The 24,214-nt window shown below is 48.2% G+C and overlaps 1 protein-coding gene across 1 annotated transcript; it reads left to right on the top strand.

Moving 5' to 3' along the window:
- Positions 1–11,155: 11,155 nt before the first annotated feature.
- On the top strand, positions 11,156–11,979 carry LOC134934648 (putative nuclease HARBI1). Its single transcript, XM_063930032.1, has 2 exons — positions 11,156–11,546; positions 11,645–11,979. The coding sequence occupies exons 1-2, from the start codon at positions 11,156–11,158 to the stop codon at positions 11,977–11,979; spliced, it is 726 nt and encodes a 241-aa protein (XP_063786102.1).
- The last annotated feature ends 12,235 nt before the right edge of the window (positions 11,980–24,214 follow it).

Genomic DNA, 24,214 nt, shown 5'->3' with positions numbered 1-24,214 from the left:
GTATACTATCCATCCATACCTGTGCTGCATTTTAGTTGTGCGCAGTATATAGTAGGAGGACAGTGCAGAATTTTGCTGACCACCAGTATATATATAGCAGTACGGTACAGTAGGCCATTGCTACTGATATATTACTGGCATATAATTCCACACATTAAAAAATGGAGAACAAAAATGTGGATGGTAAAATAGGGAAAGATCAAGATCCACTTCCACCTCGTGCTGAAGCTGCTGCCACTAGTCATGGCCAAGATGATGAAATGCCATCAACGTCGTCTGCCAAGGCCGAAGCCCAATGTCATAGCAGAGAGCATGTAAAATCCAAAAAACAAAAGTTCAGTAAAATGACCCAAAAGTCTAAATTAAAAGCATCTGATGAGAAGTGTAAACTTGGCAATATGCCATTTACGACACGGAGTGGCAAGTAACGGCTGAGGCCCTGGCCTATGTTCATGGCTAGTGGTTCAGATTCACATGAGGATGGAAGCACTCATCCTCTCGCTAGAAAAATGAAAAGACAAGCTGGCAAAAGCACAGCAAAGAACTGTGCATTCTTCTAAATCACAAATCCCCAAGGAGAGTCCAATTGTGTCGGTTGCGATGCCTGACCTTCCCAATACTGGACGGGAAGAGGTGGCACCTTCCACCATTTGCACGCCCCCTGCAAGTGCTGTAAGGAGCACCCGCAGTCCACTTCCTGATAGTCAAATTTAATTCACATTCTCCCGCAACTGGGTCTGCGAGGAAAAGGATAAGAATTCCGAGCCCACCGGCTGGCGGTGATGCAGGGCAGTCTGGAGCGAGTGCTGACATCTGGTCCGGACTTAAGGACCTGCCAACGATTACTGACATGTCTTCGACTGTCACTGCATATGATTCTGTCACCATTGAAAGAACGGTGGAGGATTATATGAGTGACCGCATCCAAGTAGGCACGTCAGACAGTCCGTACGTATACTGGCATGAAAAAGAGGCAATTTGGAGGCCCTTGCACAAACTGGCTTTATTTTACCTAAGTTGCCCCCCCTCCAGTGTGTACTCCGAAAGAGTGTTTAGTGCAGCCGCTCACCTTGTCAGCAATCGGCGTACGAGGTTACTTCCAGAAAATCTGGAGAAGATGATGTTCATCAAAATGAATTATAATCAATTCCTCCGTGAAACCATTCACCAGCAATTGCCTCCAGAAAGTACACAGGGACCTGAGATGGTGGATTCCAGTGGGGATGAATTAATAATCTGTGAGGAGGGGGATGTACACGGTGAAAGGGGTGAGGAATCGGAGGATGAGGAGGAGGTGGACATCTTGCCTCTGTAGAGCAAGTTTGTGCAAGGAAAGATTGATTGCTTCTTTTTTGGTGGGGGCCCAAACCAACCAGTCATTTCAGTCACAGTCATGTGGCAGACCCTGTCGCTGAAATGATGGGTTTGTTAAGGTGTGTATGTCCTGACAATACAATATAAGGGTGGGTGGGAGGGCCCAAGGACAATTCCATCTTGCACCTCTTTTTTCTTTAATTTATCTTTGCATCATGTGCTGTTTGGGGTCTATTTTTTTGAAGTGCCATCCTGCCTGACACTGCAGTGCCACTCCTAGATGGGCCAGGTGTTTGTGTCGGCCACTTGGGTCGCTTAGCTTAGTCACACAGCTACCTCATTGCGCTTCTTTTTTTCTTTGCATCATGTGCTGTTTAGGGACAATTTTTTTAATCTGCCATCCTGTCTGACACTGCAGTGCCACTCTTAGATGGGCCAGGTGTTTGTGTCGGCCACTTGGGTCGCTTAGCTTAGTCACACAGCTACCTCATTGTGCCTCTTTTATTCTTTGCATCATGTGCTGTTTGGGGACAATCTTTTTAATCTGCCATCCTGTCTGACACTGCAGTGCCACTCCTAGATGGGCCAGGTGTTTGTGTCGGCCACTTGGGTCGCTTAGCTTAGTCACACAGCGACCTTGGTGCGCCTCTGTTTTCTTTGCATCATGTGCTGTTTGGGGATTATTTTTTTGAAGTTCCATCCTGTCTGACACTGCAGTGCCACTCCTAGATCGGCCAGGTGTTTTTGTCGGCCACTTGGGTCGCTTAGCTAAGCCATCCAGCGACCTCATTGCACCTCTTTTTTTCTTTTCATCATGTGCTGTTAGGGGACTATTTTTTGAAGTTCCATCCTGTCTGACACTGCAGTGCCACTCCTAGATGGGCCAGGTGTTTGTGTCGGCCACTTGGGTCGCTTAGCTTAGCCATCCAGCAACCTTGGTGCACCTCTTTTTTTCTTTGCATCATGTGCTGTTTGGGGACTATTTTTTGAAGTGCCATCCTGTCTGACACTGCAGTGCCACTCCTAGATGGGCCAGGTGTTTGTGTCGGCCACTTGGGTCGCTTAGCTTATTCATCAAGTGACCTTGGTGCACCTCTTTTTTTCTTTGCATCATGTGCTGTTTGGGGACTATTTTTTGAAGTGCCATCCTGTCTGACACTGCAGTGCCACTCCTAGATGGGCCAGGTGTTTGTGTCGGCCACTTGGGTCACTTAGCTTAGTCATCCAGCGACCTTGGTGCAAATTTTAGGACTAAAAATAGTATTGTGAGGTGTGAGGTGTTCAGAATAGACTGGAAATGAGTGGAAATTATGGATATTGAGGTTAATAATACTATGGGATCAAAATGACCCCCAAATTCTATAATTTAAGCTGTTTTTGAGGGGTTTTTGAAAAAAAAACCCACCCAAAACCAAAACACACCCGAAAAAAAATTTCAGGGAGATTTTTCCAAAACGCGTCCGAATCCAAAACACGGCCGCGGAACCGAATCCAAAACCAAAACACAAAACCCGAAAAATTTCCGGTGCACATCACTAGTTTAAAAAACAAATGCTTAACATGTACTTTGCAGTGTTTTTGGTGGAGGGGTTACAGTGTGTTTGTTAAATTGGATTATTTTTTTATTTGTGTTTTTATTCTTTTGTAGGATGTGATCTTGAGATTTCTAATTTTTGTGCCAAATAGGAGAGCGAAATGACTGCATAGGAGTAGAGAGAGTTAAACCTCCTGTGAGGGGTGGACCTAACTGTGAGGAAAAGTACAGCCCATGTTAGAGAGGGGAGGGTTCAGTATATATAGGGACTGCTAGGCCAGCTTGGTCTCTCTTGCTGCTGAATTGCCTTCCCGCCCTCCCACCCTGTTTGGTAGAGGTTCTGGCACAAAGTGCCTAGGCTTTGAAATGTTAGTATGGTTTTATCGTTGGCTATTTGTTGGCGGAAAAGAACGGCAGGTTGTAGTTTGTCTTGTTAGTTGCAGTGAATTACAGTATTGGTGTGGTTTAGGTGCACTCACCTCCATTGACTTTTAAGGCTGCTTGACCACCCGTCCGGGGGCAGCGTCATCACCCATCAGGGTGGGTAGTCACCGTGGGGGTCTGAGTCGGGCACCTATTACCTATTTTATAGTTTGTGTTAAATTAGGATCATTTGGAAATTTAATGTTTTGAGGTTATCGTCAGTTGAATATAGCCGTTCTTTTTTCTGCCACCATATGCCGGCTAAATCGGCATGTTAACTAAAATTTTAATTTTACAGGTTTTCTAATGGTTAGGGTACAATAAATAGCTAACAATTTTCTGCCAAATTCAAGTCTCCGTGTCATTATTTCTTGGTATTAAAGGTACTGAATGCTTTACTTTTGAATAAGGGGTCCACACATTATCATTAGGAGGTTTAAGGCTTTTTCATTTAATTTTGGCTGATATTATTTTTGGAATATTCATAATTTTTGCTCTACTATTAGCTGGTAAGTAGCATGGCCTTTGCAGTGCTTGTGGTGGAGGGGTTACAGTGTGTGTGTGTATGTGTGTGTGTGTGTGTGTGTGTGTGTGTGTGTCCAGATTATCATATATTCTTCCTTTATTTTGTAGGTTGCTATTTTTCAGTTCACTTCCTTCTGCCAAATTATGCTCTTTTTTTTGTTTGCCTGCTGAGGCCATATTCTATAAGGCGCCCATAATTTTATTGCGATTGACATAAACACTTCTTTAAGCTAGCTTATCACTAAAATAACGACACCACTAAAATAACGACACGGACACGTTAGCTGTAGTTAAAGGCCAGACGATATTTATTGATCGCTGACCTGTTCTTTAAACTATAATTGTAATTGAATTAATTTTATATTGGAGGATGGCAAAAGGACCAGTCGCTACCAGTCACCAGCTCCAGTCCGTTGGATGAAATCCAACCACCAAGGAGGGGAGTACCCAAACCCCGCCTCCTTCCTGCATAACCCGCATTGTGCAGGCCTCACCACTCTTTTCTCTGGCAAATGTTCGGTTCCCGCAGGGGAACGTCTAAATGTCCAACCGCAAGAGAAGGACACACCTGCCGTCCTTCTAAAGAGGGTGCCCCACAATGACCACTTATGCCCATCTGACCGCTGGTTGGTAGCGACTTCCCACCACAAAGGTTTAACAAACCGCCCCGCCATCCAACCAATAAAAACCAGGAAAGGAGAAAGCTAACTAAAAGGACCCAGAACCCCAGGTAAGACAAAACCTGCAAAATTTCAGCCGGAGAAGACGAAACGCCTTCCCCCCTTGTCGACACTGCGGCTGACGCAGTACCAGCAGAGGATGCCTGACCACCTAAAAGCCGTAACCCAAAACATCAGCTGTCCTATGCGCCAAGTAATGCCCTGCCGCCGAAAATTGTAAGAGTGGCCAAACCAACCATTCCCATTCAACCTTTGACGGCTGCAAAAGAAAAACACCCTGAAATCATCACTGACAGACATCACATAGGAAGACCAAGTGACAGATAACAGAACTAACCCAAGTGAAGGAGAAAACTCAAAAAACCTCCCGTGGACCTTTGATGAGCCAATTGTAATTAGGCCCCCTCGGAGGAAAATGTAAAAATTCACTTCACACCCTCGATTCCTGAACGCTACTTGTTCAAAAACCGACGGGTAAACAAGTTTTTGGGAAACCCCAACAGGCACAACTAAACATTATCCACATACAGAAGGCTTCTAGTAAGCCTCCCTCCACGGAGCACCTCCTGAATAGCTGCCGTGGAGGACCCTGTGGCTGCCGCACGGTAGCCACCCCCATCCGCAAGGAATAGGACCCAAAAAGTATACCTCCAACGGCCCACGTCCTGCATCGCCGCCATGGAGGAACCTGTGGCTTCCGCATGGTAGCCACCCCCATCCGTATGGAATAGGACCTAAGAATATATCTCCAATGAACCACCCCTTGAATAACTGCCGAAGGGGACCCTATGTCTGCTGCACGGCAGCCACCCCCCCCTCCACTAGGAATGGATCTGAAAAACAAATATACCTCCAGAGTACCCCCTCCTGAATAGCTGCTGCGGTGGACCTCGTGGCTGCCGCATGGTAGCCATCCCCATCCGCAAGGAATAGGCCTAAGAAGTACACCCCCAACACTCCAGGTCCTGGACCACTGCCGCGGGGGACCCTGTGACTGCCGCCCAGCAGCCACCCCAATCCAAAAAGAACAGGACCTATAAGGAGTACCCTCCAACTCCCCAGCTCCTGAACAACCGCCGGGGAGGACCCTGTGGTTGCCGCCTGGCAGACTCCCCCCTCTGCACGGAACAGGACCTAACAAGTATACCTCCAATGTCCCAGCACTGGAACCGCTGCCGAAGGGGACCCCGCGGCTGCCGCATAGCAGCCACCCCAATCGGCCCGTAAACAGGACCTGCAACAAACATCCCCCCAGCGACCATGCTCCTGAAACCGCTGCCGTGGAGAACCCTGTGGCTGCCGCATGGTCAGCCTCCCCAGTCCGCCGGGGATAGGCCCTATAATAAACACACCCCCAAAAGCTCTGCTCCTCAACAGTTGCCGAGGATGACCCTGAGGCTGCCGCAAGGCAGCCACCCCAACACCGCAAGGAATAGGACCTAAGAGTATACCCCCAATGGCTCAGCTCCTGAATAGCTGCTGTGGGGGCCCCTGTGGCTGCCAAATTGCAGCCTCCCTCATCCGTAAGGAATAGGACCCAAGCTGTATACTGCCAACGGGCCAGCACCTGAACAGCCGCCGTGGCGGACCCTATGGCTGCCGCATGGCCAGCGGTCCCATTCCGCAAGGAAATGGGTACCGAACCCAAACACAGCAGCAACCCTGTACCTTAGTGATACCTTAGAACCCTGTGGCTGCCGCATGGTCAGCCTCCCCAGTCCGCCGGGGATAGGCCCTATAATAAGCACACCCCAAAAAGCTCTGCTCCTCAAGAGTTGCCGAGGATGACCCTGAGGCTGCCGCAAGGTAGCCACCCCAAACCGCAAGGAATAGAACCTAAGCAGTATACCGCCAACGGGCCAGCACCTGAACAGCCGCCGTGGCGGAACCTGTGGTTGCCGCATGACCAGCGGCCCCATTCCGCAAGGAATGGGTACCGAACCCAAACACAGCAACAACCCTGTACCTCAGCGATATAACCATCGAGCGCCTGTATCAGCAACTGGTCGCCCCCTCGGAGGCCCATCCATACTCCTGCGCCAGGCGCAGCGGGCCGACACCCACAACCTCCTGGGCCTCCAAGGACACCCAGCGACCTCCAGCTGCTTGATCTGATTTGGATCACACCATCCTGCCGCGCAACCGACCACCCTGCAACCCGCGTTACAGATAATGGTCCCGGCATCCTGACTGCCTGCTGCTCGCCACCCTTCGCTCACCCGCAAAAACCAGAAGAAAGCCAACGCAAAGGCTAATCTAAACCGGGGCCACCTCCCACACCAACTTGGCGACAGGAGGCAGCACACCCAGCAACTCTGCCAAAATTTGCCACGCAGCAGGCCTACGTGTGTCCGCAGGCGCGGGGCGCACCCTAGCCCCCACCCCAAAGTGCTAACGAAAGACCAGGAGGGGTCCACCAGCCTGCGCAGTCTAGAACGGAAGGAAATGCCCGCAAAGGCAGGATACATGGCCGCCTAGGACCCCTCTCCAGCAAACCGTCTACCAGGGACACACCCGCTGTACCCAACCTACTGAAAGAACCCCGGGATGCAGCAGACGCCCCAAACGAGGAAGGAGCCAACGCATGACCTGTCCGAGTAGCCAACCCACCTGGACAATCCACCCGCCAGAAGACAGGCATGAGAAAACCTTATGACGCCACCCCGGAACCCACTCGCGGCACTCATCACATTGCAAAGAGACAAAGCATCCGCCAACCCATTGCGACTCCGGAGCGGGATGGTAAAACTGCACCGCCAGCAGCCACGCAGTTGTCGCAACAGCCGCAAAGCCTGGGGGGACCATAGGGAACAAGGGGGAGGAAGCCACAACAACCTCCACGGAAAAACTATAGTAATGAAGACCAAATCCACCCAAACATCTCTGATCCCGCGGGAAGGGAAACCGCGGTACGCTACCTGGTCGACCCCGCAGGGGCCCTTAGGATTCCTGAAAAAACTATGCCACCCATGGGGATAAAGCTGCTCGCCAAAGGGGAGGAGCCAACAACTGCACCCGCTTAAACCGACTTCCCGTTAACCCCAGCCGTCGTTAATAAAACACCAACAGTGTCGGTACCTTGTCAGCGAGGAGGCGACAGCAAGCCGCAATTGTGCCCAGCGCCAACCCCCAGAAACTCAGGCAACCGATAGGGCCGCAGCCACGTACCGGGGCAACAGGATCCCCCATGACCCTGACAAAAACCTGGCCCCCTACCGAAGGACGGCTGTAAACCACATTGTCTTCCATACCCCTAAAGAGAAACTATTTTCTGTAGCGAGAAACCAAAAGGGGACCGGATCCGGACCGTCGCGCCAGCGCAATGAAGTGCAGAATATCTCAGAAAAAACACGTGAGACCGAAAAAATTCAGGGATACTAACCTGTCAGCAGAGAAACCAGGCCCCTAATCGAGACCCTAAAAAATGGAGGTGATAGGGACGCCAGAGAAGCGGCACATACCCGACCCACGTATAAGTTAAACAAAAGGGGAGGTACCCGGCCCATATTCACGGATCAACACGCAGAGTCCCTAAAAGACTAACACTCACCCCGCACGCGGTCTAGGAAATGGAGCATAAAAAGAAAACCCCCTGAAGATACGATAAATGTAGGCTAAGGCGGCACTAGCCCGGGGTCCCTAGCAACAAACCCCACAGGGAAGAAGCACAAGCCGGGAAGAGGGGAAAAAACGGCATAGGGCCCACACGAGCCCCAAGCCGATTTGGCGACCACCCTCCGCCGAACCTGAAGCAGTAAAGCGTGCGCGGACTAACAACACCCGCTCGCGGCCGGGGCACCGTCATTGGACGGGAGACCGGCTTAGCAAATTTGCAGGAGTGCCGGACACGGGAGTGGATCTATGGTGTACTAGCCCTTGCCATAAGCAGAACCCCCTCCCTACCAAGGAGCGTGAAACAGAACACCAACTGCGAGGGCCCCGCGATCTGGGACCCCACTGTGAGGTCCGGCCTGCCGGGTGACCCCCAAACACAACCCCAATAAATTGATGTTAACCCCCGAGCCCGATGGACTTCACCTCGTAATCAACCCGCGCGTAAACCTCGGATTTAAAACGCTAACCCAACTACTGCACCCAGCTAGGATGGTAGGCAGGTCGCTCCCAGTGCAACCATCCGCAAAAACCCAAAGCCCCCGCCTGCCCTCACCACGAACCTCAGGGGGAAAGGGGGAGGGGGGCGGCGGAGGGGACCGAAGCCGCCGCCTCCGTCCCGTTCCGAGACGCCTAACCTCCCACGCCGCGCCATGGGCCTAGCCCACCAACGCGGGCGCCAAGGAGAGCCAGAGGACACTACAGAGTTTAAGGAATACTGTAACAATAAAGAGAAACAACAGCATGCTCACCGGTGTCTGAAGGTCTTGGAACACCATCAGCTGTCGCCACCGATCTCGGCGGTGCGTCTTCCGCTGCCACTGCATCCCTCCTCGGCCTCCGGTACCTTCGTGCGGACGCCCGACTCCTCCAGACCCGCAGACACCTGCGCAGACAAAAATAGAGGGGACAACAAGCGCCGAAAGCGCCCGCGCTTTGATGACGAAACAGGAGGCACAGTCAGGAGGGGGGGGGGGAGGAAGGGGGGTCGCCCCGAGGGCAGATGACCGACCACGTGGGCTGACCCCCGGGGGTAAAAACTGAGCCAATGGGGTGATAAGTTGCAGGGGTAGGAGCCCGCAGACCCGGATGGCGCGGCGCGGTGGATGTGGTAACGGCCTGCGGAATGGGGCAGGGACGAGCTCCGGGTAACAACTACCGGAACCGCCCCCCGGCAAACCCAGCCGCAGGAGAAACAAGGGACAGGGCCAGGCAGGTGGACAGACGCCACTACCGGCGACTGCGTTGCCACCCTCCGCACCACAGCAGCCCAGAACTACGGGGGCACCGGCAAGCCGCGACACGGGGGAGAGGGGGGGGCGCAGGACCGAACAGCCCCGTGCTAGAAGGGAGGGGGCACGCGGGCGAGACCCCCGCCGTGAGCCCAGCGGCAGGCGTCCCCAGCTAAAGGGGGCCAACCGCGTAACGGCACCCTTTACAGCAAACCCGTCCTCAAAACCAGGGCGCCTGGGCCCCGATAACCCACCCACCCCCACTGAGGGACCTGGCAACCAAATTCCCAGCCTGGTGGCATGTCCCAGATGCACCTAGTGCATCAGAAAAACATGCAGTGCTGGAGCCGCCGCAGCCCATGCCCTCCCCGGCCATAATACCCGGCGTGCTGAAAAACGCCGCTGTCCCATCCCCCACCCCCGCCCGCCAGCCCCCGGTCGCACGGCGGGCACCACGTGGGCACTCAGGCCGGAAAACGGGGAGGGAGCTGGGAACGAACGCAGGGCGCACGAACCGGAGGAGAGCCGCCAGGCGCCAAACAGCCGCCGGGGTTGACGCGTGCGACCGCGGCCGAACAACGCTAGAGCCCGCCGCTGTAGGGGCGCCACACCACCCCGCACGGTGGAGCAGCAGGGGGAGAAACGGGGGCTGAAGCGGCACGACCCCGCCGCGCACGGTCAGATGCCGGGAAAGGGACAGGGGTGGCCCCGCTCCGGGGACGACCGCGCCGGAAGCCCGTGGCTGCAGCCAAACGAGGAGGGGCGGGGGAGAGGACAAGCAGGCATGCGGGCAGAGGAGCGCGGGGGACAGGGACTCAAGGACCCTATTCACCTGCAGGAAGACACGCAGGGAGAGAAAGGGAGGGGGGGGGGGGGCAAAACCGAGCCACAAGGATACACCAAAGGAATTACTTAAACAATAAAATCAGAACAAGTGCAATCTGTTCTCATCCTTCCTGGGCATTCCAAAATGGCAAGAGGAAGCTGAGTCATATGATCATGGCTTATATATTCTTCCAAGACCAACCCCTAACCTTTGATGGACAGCCCTATGATCCTATAGGAAAATACCCAAGAACACACTGATCTGCCTAGCAACTGCTTAGTCATCAACAACCAATCACAAAAAATTGGACTCTTATATGGCTTCAGGCTTATGCAGCCTTCAGCTTCTTTTAGCTAGTAAGTAGCATGGCCTTTGCAGTGCTTGTGTTTTTTTTTATTTACCATTTGTATTAGTCAATACTTTTGTGCTTAACCATATAATTGTTAGGGTGGCTAACTAGTAGTTAGGGACTTTTTTGCCTGTGTGTCACAATTTTTTTCTATTATTAACAATATTGGGGGTACTTGGTGAATGTTTTTTAAACACTATTTTTCATTGTGTTTGCTCCTGGATTCCCACATGTAGATATGGAATACGCTCCTGAAGTAAATTTTGGGACTGCCATACCCAGAGATTGCTATGTTGCAATGTGTGTGGTAAAATGTTTGTGTGTTTTAATATTTTTTCACTTAATTTCAAGATGCATGTAGCCAGATATGTAGCTGTGGAAGCCCTCCAACTCCAACCTACCCCTCATCCTCGAAGGCAATGGAGGCGTGCAAGGCCTGCTATTTTCCGAACCGGTGTCACCCTTTTTGGAATGCCAGATGATGTGGTTTTGCGGCATTACAGGCTGCCCCCTCATATCATCCTAGAAACTCTCTCCAAAATAGAGAGTGATCTAGAACAATCAATTCGGTATCCTACAGCAATACCAGCATTGACACAATTTCTTACTGTGTTACATTTCTGTGCCACTGGTTCTGTGCCAGTGGGTGATCTGGTAGGAATGTTGCAGGGCAATTTTTCTAAGGTCCTGCGACGAGTGATGAACGCTTTCATTAGGCAAGTGAAGCAGTTCATATCAATGCCTTTGGATGCTAGTGCCCTGGCTGTGGTGAAGCGGCAATTCCAGGAAATGGTTAGTCGCTTCCCACACGTTATTGGGGTTGTGGATGGGACACATGTAGCGATTGGTGCACCTAAACATAATGAGGAAATATATATGAACAGGAAACTGTTTCACTCTCTGAATGTCATGGTTGTTTGTGGCCCATCCCTCCAGATCCTGTCCCTGAATGCTAAGTACCCTGGAAGTGCACATGATGCACATGTCATTCGGCAATCAGGGATCTGGCAAAGATTAAGAATGATGGAAGGACAAGACATGTGGCTATTGGGTGACTTTTTAGTGATTTATATTATCTGTTGTTTGTGGTTTATTTTTTGCTTTTACATCTGACAGTTATGTTTTGTTTTTATTTTTATTTGTTAACAGGAGATCGTGAATATCCTTGCACCCCCTGGCTCATGACTCCTTACTGCAAACTCAGGCCAGGGCCACAGTCCGAGTTTAATTCCATGCTTACTGCCACTAGACAGCTGGTGGAGCGCACTATTGGTGTTCTTAAAGGCCGCTTCCATGTGCTCCACTGCAATGGCGGCGACATCATGTATTCGCCGGAAATGGTGAGTAAAGTAGTGGTCCTGTGTGCCATCCTGCATAATATTGCTGTAAGGAGTCGCCTGGAGCATCCTGAATCTGAGGAATTGCCCAGCGAGGATGAGGAGCCAGGGGTTGGGCGGACATTTTGTCAGCAAATATTGTGTTAAATGTGTTTACCTGTAGCTTAGAGGTGAGTCAATTCCTAATGAAAATTGTCAATCATTTGAGTAACATGTTTTTTAGTAAAGTGTGCTGTTTATGTGTTTTGAGTAGTTTCCTAAGTGACTGTGAAGATAAGTCATCTGTAGTTGTAGCAATAACATCTGTATTTGTACGGGCATTTACAGATCCTTGAGATTTGTGTTACATTAGGCTTGGTTATATAATTTCTGGTCACTAAACGATACTTTTTTTGCTTTATGAGTATTTATATCTTTATTTTTTTGGAAGAACCCTTCTCAACTTGTGTTTTGTTCATCACCATTTTATCTGCTATGTTTTCTTTCCAAAACCCAAACCATCTGACCTCAAAAACTCTACAATGTGACTTTGTGTAGCTGATTGGTCCATCCAAATGTGGTGAGTTAAGTGTCTCACTCTCTATCTCTGGGGGTCATTCCGAGTTGTTCGCTATTTTTTTCGTTCGCACAACATTTTCGCAAAGTTGCGATTATGTTGTAAAATTGCGAACATCCGCCCCCATCGTAAATTTGCTATTTCGTACGCAGCAGTACACAAGGTAGGCGTATGCCAAATTGCAACGCAGTAATGCGAATCCATCGCATACGCACAAACCTCATCGTAAAAATACGATGTCATCGTAGATTTACACATTCCTCTTAAATGTGCTAAGGCTTTTGCAAACAAACGCACAGCAATGGTTTTTTTAACCTAATTTAGATGACACCTTGCAATTCAAACTCAACAAGCGTCCCTCAATTAATAAACCAATTAGTGTAATGATTGATTGTGTGTATGACCAATTAAGTCTGCAAAGAATACCTCAAGAACACTTTGTAGGCCTAATTGGACATTACCATGTTTTTTTTAAAGAAGTGCAAGAGATGTGTAAACTGTGCCTGACATAAATGTAAATAGCATAATTTGGTGTGGATGTTTAGTGTGTGAATGTATGTGTTTACATGTTTTTTAACAAAATAAGCTACTAACTAACGTAATTTGTTTGTAATATATAAGACTAATAATCGTAATTATTTTGTTTGTTTTTTGTTAGGTAACCAATTTCTGCTTTGCAATATGCTTTAATTTTTTGACATTAAAAACATCACAAGCGCATAACGGTTAAAATATTTTTTTTATTTCTTAAACATATTTTTTTTTTTGAAGTTTTTTTTAAACAATTTTTTGAGAATGTTTTTTATAAACATTTTTTTTTTTTAAATTAAATCTGCCAAATTATTCACATCGGCCAACATGGCCTCCAAATTTGCCTTTATCCGGCCAACGATGCCTGCCAGGCTTGTGGGATCTCCAATGGCACCATCTGAAATGCAGAGTAAAAATGCAGTTTAAAACATAACTCACATTAGCTATTACATCACAATTCCACAAAGCACACTTTCATATAAAATGAGATACATCATGGATGTATAAATTAAAAAACAGTAGCATACCAACACACAAGCATACTCAGCAATGTTTGTCATTCATAAATTACAATGTGTAAAAGTCTAACACACTATGATGTACATTTCCTAAGATGGGAGTTATATTTAAGATGGGATGATGCCCATAGCAACCAATCACATTAAACTTCTCTTCTAGAAGGTGGAAAATAACAGAAAAGTTGTTAGTGTTTGGTTGCTATGGGCAACATCCCATCTTGAATCACACCCCCAAAGTAGTACATGTAACCCCATACTGGTCTTCATTCACATCTGGAGTGAAGCAGACTTGTCGTTTGTGCTGTTTGGCCCTGCATCATCACACTGCATATCAACATCTTCAGAAGGACAACATATCCTAGCATGCCCACACTCCCTGAAAGCCTGCCTTACTAAATAAATAAGGTCAAGCAGGTTTGGATAAAGCAAATAAGCATTTTGTGAGTGTAACTTTCACAACACAAATCATTGTGTCGTTAGGCTGGCTAACAAAGTGACTCCTGCGACTTTTTCCCCAAAATTTTTGCTATACCCAAGCACAATTGTAAAAGTAAAACCACACAAAAATTAACACTCAGGTCTAAATGTGTTGCATATAATGTTTCACATTCAAACCTTGTTGTGCACGCAAACCTGTCGACATAGTGATTATCAACCACATGTAGACACTAGAGATGAGCGCCGGAAATTTTTCGGGTTTTGTGTTTTGGTTTTGGGTTCGGTTCCGCGGCCGTGTTTTGGGTTCGACCGCGTTTTGGCAAAACCTCACCGAATTTTTTTTGTCGGATTCGGGTGTGTTTTGGATTCGGGTGTTTTTTTCAAAAAACCCTAAAAAACAGCTTAAATCATAGAATTTGGGGGTAATTTTGATCCCAAAGTATTATTGACCTCAAAAAACATAATTTACACTCATTTTCAGCCTATTCTGAACACATCACACCTCACAATATTATTTTTAGTCCTAAAATTTGCACCGAGGTCGCTGTGTGAGTAAGATAAGCGACCCTAGTGGCCGACACAAACACCGGGCCCATCTAGGAGTGGCACTGCAGTGTCACGCAGGATGTCCCTTCCAAAAAACCCTCCCCAAACAGCACATGACGCAAAGAAAAAAAGAGGCGCAATGAGGTAGCTGTGTGAGTAAGATTAGCGACCCTAGTGGCCGACACAAACACCGGGCCCATCTAGGAGTGGCACTGCAGTGTCACGCAGGATGTCCCTTCCAAAAAACCCTCCCCAAACAGCACATGACGCAAAGAAAAAAAGAGGCGCAATGAGGTAGCTGACTGTGTGAGAAAGATAAGCGACCCTAGTGGCCGACACAAACACCGGGCCCATCTAGGAGTGGCACTGCAGTGTCACGCAGGATGTCCCTTCCAAAAAACCCTCCCCAAACAGCACATGACGCAAAGAAAAAAAGAGGCGCAATGAGGTAGCTGACTGTGTGAGAAAGATAAGCGACCCTAGTGGCCGACACAAACACCGGGCCCATCTAGGAGTGGCACTGCAGTGTCACGCAGGATGTCCCTTCCAAAAAACCCTCCCCAAACAGCACATGACGCAAAGAAAAAAAGAGGCGCAATGAGGTAGCTGTGTGAGAAAGATAAGCGACCCTAGTGGCCGACACAAACACCGGGCCCATCTAGGAGTGGCACTGCAGTGTCACGCAGGATGTCCCTTCCAAAAAACCCTCCCCAAACAGCACATGACGCAAAGAAAAAAAGAGGCGCAATGAGGTAGCTGACTGTGTGAGTAAGATTAGCGACCCTAGTGGCCGACACAAACACCGGGCACATCTAGGAGTGGCACTGCAGTGTCACGCAGGATGTCCCTTCCAAAAAACCCTCCCCAAACAGCACATGACGCAAAGAAAAAAAGAGGCGCAATGAGGTAGCTGTGTGAGTAAGATTAGCGACCCTAGTGGCCGACACAAACACCGGGCCCATCTAGGAGTGGCACTGCAGTGTCACGCAGGATGTCCCTTCCAAAAAACCCTCCCCAATCAGCACATGATGCAAAGAAAAAGAAAAGAAAAAAGAGGTGCAAGATGGAATTATCCTTGGGCCCTCCCACCCACCCTTATGTTGTATAAACAAAACAGGACATGCACACTTTAACCAACCCATCATTTCAGTGACAGGGTCTGCCACACGACTGTGACTGATATGACGGGTTGGTTTGGACCCCCCCCCAAAAAAGAAGCAATTAATCTCTCCTTGCACAAACTGGCTCTACAGAGGCAAGATGTCCACCTCATCTTCACCCTCCGATATATCACCGTGTACATCCCCCTCCTCACAGATTATCAATTCGTCCCCACTGGAATCCACCATCTCAGCTCCCTGTGTACTTTGTGGAGGCAATTGCTGCTGGTCAATGTCTCCGCGGAGGAATTGATTATAATTCATTTTAATGAACATCATCTTCTCCACATTTTCTGGATGTAACCTCGTACGCCGATTGCTGACAAGGTGAGCGGCGGCACTAAACACTCTTTCGGAGTACACACTTGTGGGAGGGCAACTTAGGTAGAATAAAGCCAGTTTGTGCAAGGGCCTCCAAATTGCCTCTTTTTCCTGCCAGTATAAGTACGGACTGTGTGACGTGCCTACTTGGATGCGGTCACTCATATAATCCTCCACCATTCTATCAATGTTGAGAGAATCATATGCAGTGACAGTAGACGACATGTCCGTAATCGTTGTCAGGTCCTTCAGTCCGGACCAGATGTCAGCATCAGCAGTCGCTCCAGACTGCCCTGCATCACCGCCAGCGGGTGGGCTCGGAATTCTGAGCCTTTTCCTCGCACCCCCAGTTGCGGGAGAATGTGAAGGAGGAGATGTTGACAGGTCGCGTTCCGCTTGACTTGACAATTTTGTCACCAGCAGGTCTTTCAACCCCAGCAGACCTGTGTCTGCCGGAAAGAGAGATCCAAGGTAGGCTTTAAATCTAGGATCGAGCACGGTGGCCAAAATGTAGTGCTCTGATTTCAACAGATTGACCACCCGTGAATCCTTGTTAAGCGAATTAAGGGCTGCATCCACAAGTCCCACATGCCTAGCGGAATCGCTCCGTGTTAGCTCCTTCTTCAATGCCTCCAGCTTCTTCTGCAAAAGCCTGATGAGGGGAATGACCTGACTCAGGCTGGCAGTGTCTGAACTGACTTCACGTGTGGCAAGTTCAAAGGGCATCAGAACCTTGCACAACGTTGAAATCATTCTCCACTGCACTTGAGACAGGTGCATTCCATCTCCTATATCGTGCTCAATTGTATAGGCTTGAATGGCCTTTTGCTGCTCCTCCAACCTCTGAAGCATATAGAGGGTTGAATTCCACCTCGTTACCACTTCTTGCTTCAGATGATGGCAGGGCAGGTTCAGTAGTTTTTGGTGGTGCTCCAGTCTTCTGTACGTGGTGCCTGTACGCCGAAAGTGTCCCGCAATTTTTCTGGCCACCGACAGCATCTCTTGCACGCCCCTGTCGTTTTTTAAAAAATTCTGCACCACCAAATTCAAGGTATGTGCAAAACATGGGACGTGCTGGAATTTGCCCATATTTAATGCACACACAATATTGCTGGCGTTGTCCGATGCCACAAATCCACAGGAGAGTCCAATTGGGGTAAGCCATTCCGCGATGATCTTCCTCAGTTGCCGTAAGAGGTTTTCAGCTGTGTGCGTATTCTGGAAAGCGGTGATACAAAGCGTAGCCTGCCTAGGAAAGAGTTGGCGTTTGCGAGATGCTGCTACTGGTGCCGCCGCTGCTGTTCTTGCGGCGGGAGTCCATACATCTACCCAGTGGGCTGTCACAGTCATATAGTCCTGACCCTGCCCTGCTCCACTTGTCCACATGTCCGTGGTTAAGTGGACATTGGGTACAACTGCATTTTTTAGGAGACTGGTGAGTCTTTTTCTGACGTCCGTGTACATTCTCGGTATCGCCTGCCTAGAGAAGTGGAACCTAGATGGTATTTGGTAACGGGGGCACACTGCCTCAATAAATTGTCTAGTTCCCTGTGAACTAACGGCGGATACCGGACGCACGTCTAACACCAACATAGTTGTCAAGGACTCAGTTATCCGCTTTGCAGTAGGATGACTGCTGTGATATTTCATCTTCCTCGCAAAGGACTGTTGAACAGTCAATTGCTTACTGGAAGTAGTACAAGTGGGCTTACGACTTCCCCTCTGGGATGACCATCGACTCCCAGCGGCAACAACAGCAGCGCCAGCAGCAGTAGGCGTTACACGCAAGGATGCATCGGAGGAATCCCAGGCAGGAGAGGACTCGTCAGACTTGCCAGTGACATGGCCTGCAGGACTATTGGCATTCCTGGGGAAGGAGGAAATTGACACTGAGGGAGTTGGTGGGGTGGTTTGCGTGAGCTTGGTTACAAGAGGAAGGGATTTACTGGTCAGTGGACTGCTTCCGCTGTCACCCAAAGTTTTTGAACTTGTCACTGACTTATTATGAATGCGCTGCAGGTGACGTATAAGGGAGGATGTTCCGAGGTGGTTAACGTCCTTACCCCTACTTATTACAGCTTGACAAAGGGAACACACGGCTTGACACCTGTTGTCCGCATTTCTGGTGAAATACCTCCACACCGAAGAGCTGATTTTTTTGGTATTTTCACCTGGCATGTCAACGGCCATATTCCTCCCACGGACAACAGGTGTCTCCCCGGGTGCCTGACTTAAACAAACCACCTCACCATCAGAATCCTCCTGGTCAATTTCCTCCCCAGCGCCAGCAACACCCATATCCTCCTCATCCTGGTGTACTTCAACACTGACATCTTCAATCTGACTATCAGGAACTGGACTGCGGGTGCTCCTTCCAGCACTTGCAGGGGGCATGCAAATAGTGGAAGGCGCATGCTCTTCACGTCCAGTGTTGGGAAGGTCAGGCATCGCAAACGACACAATTGGACTCTCCTTGTGGATTTGGGATTTCAAAGAACGCACAGTTCTTTGCGGTGCTTTTGCCAGCTTGAGTCTTTTCAGCTTTCTAGCGAGAGGCTGAGTGCTTCCATCCTCATGTGAAGCTGAACCACTAGCCATGAACATAGGCCAGGGCCTCAGCCGTTCCTTGCCACTCCGTGTGGTAAATGGCATATTGGCAAGTTTACGCTTCTCCTCCGACAATTTTATTTTAGGTTTTGGAGTCCTTTTTTTTCTGATATTTGGTGTTTTGGATTTGACATGCTCTGTACTATGACATTGGGCATCGGCCTTGGCAGACGACGTTGCTGGCATTTCATCGTCTCGGCCATGACTAGTGGCAGCAGCTTCAGCACGAGGTGGAAGTGGATCTTGATCTTTCCCTAATTTTGGAACCTCAACTTTTTTGTTCTCCATATTTTATAGGCAGAACTAAAAGGCACCTCAGGTAAACAATGGAGATGGATGGATTGGATACTAGTATACAATTATGGACGGACTGCCACGGTTAGGTGGTATAAAAAAACCACGGTTAGGTGGTATATATTATAATAATAATACAATTATGGATGGACGGACTGCCTGCCGACTGCCGACACAGAGGTAGCCACAGCCGTGAACTACCGCACTGTACACTGGTTGATAAAGAGATAGTAGTATACTCGTAACAACTAGTATGACACTATGACGACGGTATAAAGAATGAAAAAAAAACCACGGTTAGGTGGTATATATTATAATAATAATACAATTATGGATGGACGGACTGCCTGCCGACTGCCGACACAGAGGTAGCCACAGCCGTGAACTACCGCACTGTACACTGGTTGATAAAGAGATAGTAGTATACTCGTAACAACTAGTATGACACTATGACGACGGTATAAAGAATGAAAAAAAAACCACGGTTAGGTGGTATATATTATAATAATAATACAATTATGGATGGACGGACTGCCTGCCGACTGCCGACACAGAGGTAGCCACAGCCGTGAACTACCGCACTGTACACTGGTTGATAAAGAGATAGTAGTATACTCGTAACAACTAGTATGACACTATGACGACGGTATAAAGAATGAAAAAAAAACCACGGTTAGGTGGTATATATTATAATAATAATACAATTATGGATGGACGGACTGCCTGCCGACTGCCGACACAGAGGTAGCCACAGCCGTGAACTACCGCACTGTACACTGGTTGATAAAGAGATAGTAGTATACTCGTAACAACTAGTATGACACTATGACGACGGTATAAAGAATGAAAAAAAAACCACGGTTAGGTGGTATATATTATAATAATAATACAATTATGGATGGACGGACTGCCTGCCGACTGCCGACACAGAGGTAGCCACAGCCGTGAACTACCGCACTGTACACTGGTTGATAAAGAGATAGTAGTATACTCGTAACAACTAGTATGACACTATGACGGTATAAAGAATGAAAAAAAAACCACGGTTAGGTGGTATATATTATAATAATAATACAATTATGGATGGACGGACTGCCTGCCGACTGCCGACACAGAGGTAGCCACAGCCGTGAACTACCGCACTGTACACTGGTTGATAAAGAGATAGTAGTATACTCGTAACAACTAGTATGACACTATGACGACGGTATAAAGAAAGAAAAAAAAATACCACGGTTAGGTGGTATATATTGTAATACAATTATGGATGGACGGACTGCCTGCCGAGTTCCGACTGCCGACACAGAGGTAGCCACAGCCGTGAACTACCGCACTGTACTGTGTCTGCTGCTAATATAGACTGGTTGATAAAGAGATAGTATACAATACATACAACAATATACTACTATACTGGTGGTCAGGCACTGGTCACCACTAGTCACACTGGCAGTGGCACTCCTGCAGCAAAAGTGTGCACTGTTTAATTTTAAATTAATATAATATTATGTACTCCTGGGGGCTCCTGCTATAACAACCTGCAGTGCTCCCCAGTCTCCCCCACAATTATTATAAGCTTTGCCTTTTATACATTGATGTGCAGCACACTGGGCTGAGCTGAGTGCACACAGACTGAGTCACACTGTGTGACTGGCTGCTGCTGTGTATCGTTTTTTTTCAGGCAGAGAACGGATATAGCAGAGAACGGATATATTATATTAAAATAAATAAAAGTTAACTAACAACAACTGCACTGGTCACTGTGGTAAACTCTGTCTGACTCTGCACAATCTCTCTCTCTCTTCTAATCTAATTTCTAATGGAGAGGACGCCAGCCACGTCCTCTCCCTATCAATCTCAATGCACGTGTGAAAATGGCGGCGACGCGCGGCTCCTTATATAGAATCCGAGTCTCGCGAGAATCCGACAGCGTCATGATGACGTTCGGGCGCGCTCGGGTTAACCGAGCAAGGCGGGAGGATCCGAGTCTGCTCGGACCCGTGAAAAAAACATGAAGTTCGTGCGGGTTCGGTTTCAGAGAAACCGAACCCGCTCATCTCTAGTAGACACTGTACATATAATGTCCTGCACACAAATGTGAATGCATCATCCATACCATGATGAAGAAGACAAGCATTTAACCTTGACAAAAGATTGCCCACAGTACAACAATGCATTTATTTGAATGTGTTTTTTAAGTTGAAAATGTAAAAAAAACGAATGTGTGCGAACTTACTCTCCTCTGCCACTTGGTCACCTCCCTCTAGTGGCTCCGGGGCCTCTGCTGCCCATTCTGTGGGTGAATTTGGCTGGCTGGGGGATGAAGGCTGCATGGGTGAGGTTGGCTGGATGGGGGATGGGTGCTGGCTGGGGGATGGAGGCTGGATGGGTGATGTTGGCTGGATGGGGGATGGGTGCTGGATGGGGGAAGGAGGCAGGATGGGGGAAGGAGGGTCCAATTGTGTGACAGAATGGAAGGGGGAGGTGCTTACAGAGGGGGTTTGGGAATGATATGGTGAGGGTGGTGTGCTTTTTTGGGACACAGAGGGTGAGGGGGCAGAGAGGGGAATTTTGATAAAGAGTGGGATTGGGCTGGAGAGGGGGATTAGGAAAGAGAGTGGGCTTGGGCTGGAGAGGGGGAGTGGTAAAATGATGCTGAGGTGGCTGGAGAGGGTGAGGTGGCTGGAGAGGGGGATTGGGCAGGAGAGGAGGATTGGGCAGGAGAGGGGGATTGGGCTGGAGAGGGGGTTTGGGCAGGAGAGGGGGATTGGGCTGGAGAGGGGGATTGGGCTGGAGAGGGGGTTTGGGCTGGAGAGGGGGATTGGGCAGGAGAGGTGAAGGGTGATCCAGAAGGAGATGGGGCTGGTAGATGTGGCTGTTGTGGCCTCCCAGCACCAGCACCTTGCCGTTGTGCTCGCCCTAGAATGACATATGTAATTTTTCGTTTTTAGAACATCAGCATATTTCTATTACTCTGTTCTGTCCCATGTTAAAGAGACAGGGGTAACATTAACATTACTAAGTTAGTAAAATGTTTATACTGGTGATGTTGTCCTTAGCAACCAATAATAATATAATTAAACTTTCTTAAGCACCTTCTATCCGATACATAGAATCTGAATGTTTGTTATAGGCAACATCACCAGTTCTCAAAACCAACAACATTTAAAAAAAAAAACCACTGAGCAGGTTATTGTATTCAGTTGTCAGCCTGTGTAGTAATTATGCACAACAACATACAGTCAGTACCATACCTCCCAACATGAGCCTCTCCAGGAGGGACAGAATGTTCTGCTCCGTCACTTCACTCTTAATGTATGATTGCCATCACCTGTGCTGAAAAACCTTTATTCAATAAATTAAGTGACAAGTCCAGAAGCAGAGTATTCTGTCCCTCCTGGAAAAGGTCATGTTGGGAGGTAAACATCACTGCTTGACCTACCCACACACACTCATGCTTATTGTAAGTGTGCAAATTTTCACACTCTCACTTATTGAAAGTATGCAAATGTTATGCGTAAAATCCGTCATGTACCGAAATGTAACTTACTGCGGCCACGTAGGGTCCGGATCTGTTGGTGTAGCTCTGCCAACAATTCTGGCGTGCGCCTTCGCAGGTCGCTCCAGCGCCTCTCCAGCTGGATAATGGACCTCTGGCTGCGGACGCTGCTCCTTAACAAGCGGCGGACCTCTGCATAGGCCTCGCGCTTTACCCGATTTGGGATAAAGCGCCCTACGCGGCGGTCCATCACCGCCACCAGCACGCGGAGCTTACGCCGGGTGAAGGGTGCAGCACGCATCATGGCAATGGCGTATTCCATATTTGGGCATATATTTATAGTGTGTGTTGGCATGTGATTGGTCTAAAATCTATGTACTACTGTAAGGAGTCATGAGCCAGGGGGTGCAAGGATATCCACGGTCTCCTGTTTGATGAGAAGACAAGAAAATAATTTGAATGTAAATATTATAAATATTATTGTAAGTAAATAAATAAAAACACTCACCCAATAACCACCTGTCTTGTCTTTCCATCGATCTTAATCTGCGCCATATCCCTGATTGTCTAATGACATGGGCATCATGGGAGTTCCCCGGGAACTTAGCATTCAGGGACAGGATCTGGAGGGATGGCCCACAAACAACCATTACATTCAGAGAATGAAACAGTTTCCTGTTTCTATAAATTTCTTCATTATGTCTTGGTGGTACAATAGCTACATGTGTGCCATCCACAACCCCAATAACATGTGGGAAGCGACTACCACCTTCCTCAAATTGCCGCTTCACCACATCTAGGGCCCCAACATCCAAAGGCATAGCAATAAATTGCTTAACGCACTTAATAAAAGCATGGGTGACACGCCGCAGGACCTTACTGAACTGGCCCTGCGACATGCCAACCAGATCGCCCACAACATGCTGGTATGAACCAGTGGCCACAAAATGTAACACAGCAAGGATTGTGTCAATGCTGGTATCGCTGTAGGATACCTAATGGATTGTTCTAGATCACTCTCTATTATGGAGTGTCTAGGATTAGATGAGGTGGCAGCCTGTATCTGCGCAAAACCACATCATCAGGCATCCCAAAAAGGAGGAGACTGGTACGGAAAATTGGTGGCCTAGCACGCCTCCGTTGCCTTGGATGATAAGGAGCCGGTTGCGGTTGGAGGGCTTGCAGCGGTTGGGGTGGGAGTGGTTCCGTGGGTTGGGGTGGGAGGGCTTCAGCTGCCACATGAATGGACATCACCAACTTAAAATGAAGGTAAGAATCATTAAAAATAAAAAAAAACATTGTCAGCCATAATCAAAGTCAAAGTGTATGGGTGTTAACTTACTGGAGGAGCATACTCCATTTCTTCAAGAATAAAATATGGGTACAAAACAAAAAATTGGAAACAAAACAAAAAGAAACCTTTAGCTAATTATTTTAAACATAGGTTAACATCACAAAACAAAATGTATTTGAGATTTCAAACATACCCATATAATAACTGCCACAATATATATTAAAACAACTAAGTATGAATAAAGTTATTTTTAAAGCAAATCTTTAAAATTAAAAATATTAACAAGGTGGTCCTTTAGTAGCTAATACAGCAAAAATCAGCCCTACTTTGTCAAAAGTAAATGCTTTGTAAACCAAGAAATAACACCTACAAGAGAGAGAAATGGGCAAAAAAAAAAAAAGATACACACTTGCTACAAACACACTCCAGGACACACAGGGAAAGGCTACTTACCTGCTCAATATATGAAACTTCAAATGTGTGGAAACCAAAAACCAAAAATCCGCCTACTTGGCCAAAAACAAAAGATAGGACTGTAATCCCACAATGAGACACCTACAAGAGACACAGAAGGAGTCTAAGAGATCATATAGACAATTACAACAAACAGCAGCACACACA

This window comes from Pseudophryne corroboree, chromosome 6 (genome assembly GCF_028390025.1).
Source record: "Pseudophryne corroboree isolate aPseCor3 chromosome 6, aPseCor3.hap2, whole genome shotgun sequence".
NCBI classification, from domain to species: Eukaryota; Metazoa; Chordata; class Amphibia; order Anura; family Myobatrachidae; genus Pseudophryne; species Pseudophryne corroboree.
This window is presented reverse-complemented; position numbering and strand designations above follow the sequence as displayed.

Bases quoted from the DNA above. Each gene is read 5' to 3' on its own strand.
- LOC134934648 (XM_063930032.1), top strand. From the start codon at position 11,156: ATGTTGCAGGGCAATTTTTCTAAGGTCCTGCGACGAGTGATGAACGCT. The intron at 11,547-11,644 runs GTGACTTTTTAG...ATTTGTTAACAG, and splicing joins ACAAGACATGTGGCTATTGG to GAGATCGTGAATATCCTTGC.